The 3,048-nt window shown below is 57.0% G+C and overlaps 1 protein-coding gene and 1 long non-coding RNA gene across 3 annotated transcripts in view; one reads left to right on the forward strand and one right to left on the reverse strand.

Annotated features, from left to right (window-relative positions):
- Positions 1 to 254: 254 nt before the first annotated feature.
- LOC111541947 lies at positions 255 to 3,034 on the reverse strand. The gene is made up of 3 exons (XR_002731404.2): positions 2,621 to 3,034; positions 1,727 to 1,827; positions 255 to 1,408 (listed from the first exon to the last, which is right to left on the reverse strand). It is a non-coding gene; the product is annotated as an uncharacterized LOC111541947 (long non-coding RNA).
- Positions 2,690 to 3,048, forward strand: part of TNS2 (tensin 2) — a 22,577-nt gene continuing 22,218 nt past the window's right edge. The window contains exon 1 of one of the 2 annotated variants that reach the window (XM_026454678.2): positions 2,690 to 2,833. In XM_026454678.2, coding sequence (XP_026310463.1) covers positions 2,777 to 2,833 — 57 coding nt within the window. In that variant the 5' untranslated portion in view covers positions 2,690 to 2,776. Of the gene's footprint in view, positions 2,834 to 2,977 lie in introns of those variants that run through there. The other variant, XM_026454677.2, reaches the window with a different exon arrangement.

The following is a 3,048-nucleotide window of genomic DNA, read 5'->3' on the forward strand; positions in this document are numbered from 1 at the left end:
TTTCTCAGCAACCATTGTAGTCCCCAGGGCCACAAGTAAAGAGGGACTTGCCTTCCCTTACCCTCCCCCAAAAGAAATTTGGAAAAGACGAGCTGAGCTGCTCCCCGCCCAGCTGCAGCAACCTCCTGCTTGGACAATACACCCTCTGTCCTCAGCCAGGAGATCCGCCTCTGGAGTTGGCTCTGCCCCTTCCCCCACTCTTCCTGGTTCCCAGCACCCAAACCCTCTACTGGAGTTCTCCTGACCCAGTGGTCTCCAGCCAGAACAGTCCCACACCTTCAAATCCTCCCCCTACAGTCCCTGCACCCCAAGGATCTGAGCATATTCAGTAACAGGCATGGGGTCACCCCAGACCATGGAAGAGGGGATTCCACCTTCAGTGCCAAGATGGACCACCCTCTGCATAGTCAAGGTAAGAAAACCTGTGTGGACGGAGGCCAGAGGTGTTCCTGAAATTATTTGGCCTTTATTAATATCAACCTGGCTTTCTCCTCCTCTCCTCCCTCCTCTCTGAAGCTCCTGCTGCTGTGAGCTGGAAATCAGGATGCCTGGCTGGCCCATGAACCTCTCATTTTTGTTTCACTCCCACCAAGCTACCTCCTGCATAACTTGTTATTCTCAGCCTTTCTCATCAGCTTCCTTCCTGCAGCTCCCTTCCCCACTATCCCCAGTTTGAGAGTAGGAATCAAGCCAGAGCTGGGAGTTGGGCCACCCATCTTGTGACCCTTTTCCAATTCCTTGGAACCTTAAAGTTCCTCTCATGGGCCTGCCAGGCAGCAGCAAAACCAGCATGTGTGAGGTTCTAGCCCTTACCCCTCACCTCTCTGGGGTCCAATCAAGTTCCTCTTTGAGTCCCAGTCTCTCCAATGGTAACTTTAGAGCTTAGGTAAAGGTACTACCACAGCATCCATTCCAGGGCCCAGCCAAAGACCCTAAGGAATGCTGGGAAGAGCAAGATGTTAAAAGAGCTGGTTGAAGGCTCCAAAGACATGAACACATTTAATTATCTCGTGTATCTCGATGACATAATCAAATCTGGCCAAAATTCATGGGACAACCTTCAGCCCTGCCCTTTCTCCAGGAGCCTCCAATCCCTGCCACTCTCCTCGGGATTCCCCTAACTCTTGCCTCTCGCCTCCTCCCAGTGCCTCCCTACTCGTTCCTGCCTGGCTCCCCCCACCCCCTCCTCTCCTGTCCCCAGTGCCCAGTGACTCCCACTGCTCTAACCTCTGAAACTGTCTATTGAACACCAACTCAACCAAGAGCAGTAAGATCAAGGCTTCCCAGTCCCAACCATATCCACCCCTCCCAAATGCCAATTTCTGGGTGGGGGGGACACACCGTCATCACGCACTTCTTTACAGACTCTTCTTCCCTGCTGCAAGATTGGAATCAGGTGCTCCGCCCCCTGGAAATGAGAACCAGTCTTCTCAGCCTTTGCCAAAGACAAGATGAGCACAGAAGGGACCCAGCTGAGATGAGACAGGGAGGGAAAGAAGGCCTTAGAGCCAGTGGTACTGGCTGCTTTGGGCAGGCACTGGGCATTGAGCCCTGGGCACTGGGTTCTCAGAATCCCAACCTCCCTTCCCCCGCCCCTTTTCATCATGGAAAATCCAGTAGGGAGGGTGAAGGAGGGAGAAAGTTTCAGGAAGTGCTCACTGCTAAAGGACGCTCGGGAATGTAGGAATGGCAATAGGTTCTGAACTTCTAGGAAGATATCCCCTACCTTATCCCTATCCTCCACCTTCCCCTCCAGGGTGGCACGACTCGAACCTGCCCTAGGGCCCATTAGCTCCATTCCATGAAGTTCCTATCCAGTACCAGGCACTGCAAAAGAAGAGAACGAAGTCAGACCATAGAAAGAACTTCCATCTCCATTTGGAAAGGCTGGACTCAAGTTAAATGTAAGGAAGACCTTCTCAGAGGTCTCCTGCAGGGTGGGAATGACGGTCCAGCTCTTTCAAAACAGGGCAACAATGGGCCAGGCATGGTGGCTCACGTCTGTAATCCCAGCACTTTGGGAGGCCGAGGAGGGGGAATCGCTTGGGCTCAAGAATTGGAGACCAGCCTGGACAACAAAGCGAAACCCCATCTTTATAAAAAATTAGCTGGGCGTGGTGGCGCCCGTCTGTAGTCCGAGCTACTAGGGAGGCTGAGGTGGGAGGATCGCTTGAGCCTGGGAGGCAGAGGTTGCAGTGAGCCGAGATCGCGCCACTGCACTCCAGCCTGCGCGACAGAGACTCCATCTCAATGAATAAATAAAGCAGGGCACTGGATGGGATGGCTGGAGCTGCTTGCGGGTGGAGATGGGGGCTTGAGCCTGATGGAGAGGTCCTCAGCTGTGAATCCTTTCAGAATACTAGCCCAGGAGGTCTCCTGTGAGGCAGAGGACCAGGGAAGGGTGTCCAGCGACTTGGGCCAAAAGTAACACCAGGTGTCTTCACCTGATTCAGGCGCCCGCCTGGGGCAGGGGACGCTAGCACCACCAGGGTAGGCCACGGGTGGTCCTCCCAGGTCAGGCCCAAGCCAGGTACACTCCCGTGGGGAGGGTGAGAGGTTGAGGCTGCGCGAGGCAGTTCCCTGTCCCCTTGTTCCTAGTTCCTTCTGGACCTACGCGCACCGTTTCTTCTGCGTCTCTCTGGCTCGCGTGTTTCTTTTTGCCTGTGTCCCGCCGGGTCAGGCTCTCCCCGTCTCTGAGACTTTCCCGTCCCCGTGTCCTCCGCGGCCGTCTCTCTCCAACTCTCTCTCCCCCTCTCTGCCACTTCCTGTCTCCAGTATGTGCCTGGTGCGGCCCGGCTGGCCGTCTGCGCACCCTTTTTCCCCTCGGCTCTTTGTGAGTGTGGGTTCGCGGGAGAAGGTGGGGAGGAGAGGAGGCCGAGGGGCGGGGAGCGGGCGGAACGTGGGGATTGGAGCCGGGAGGGAGGAGGAGGAGGAGCGGGCGGCCACGGGCGCGGGCGCGGGACGCGGGGCGCGGCGGGGGCGGGAGGGAGCCCAGCCGAGCGCGGCCGCCGGCTCCCGCCGCCGCCGCCACCGCCGCCGCCTCCGCGT

This window comes from Piliocolobus tephrosceles, chromosome 10 (assembly GCF_002776525.5).
Source record: "Piliocolobus tephrosceles isolate RC106 chromosome 10, ASM277652v3, whole genome shotgun sequence".
NCBI lineage: Eukaryota > Metazoa > Chordata > Mammalia > Primates > Cercopithecidae > Piliocolobus > Piliocolobus tephrosceles.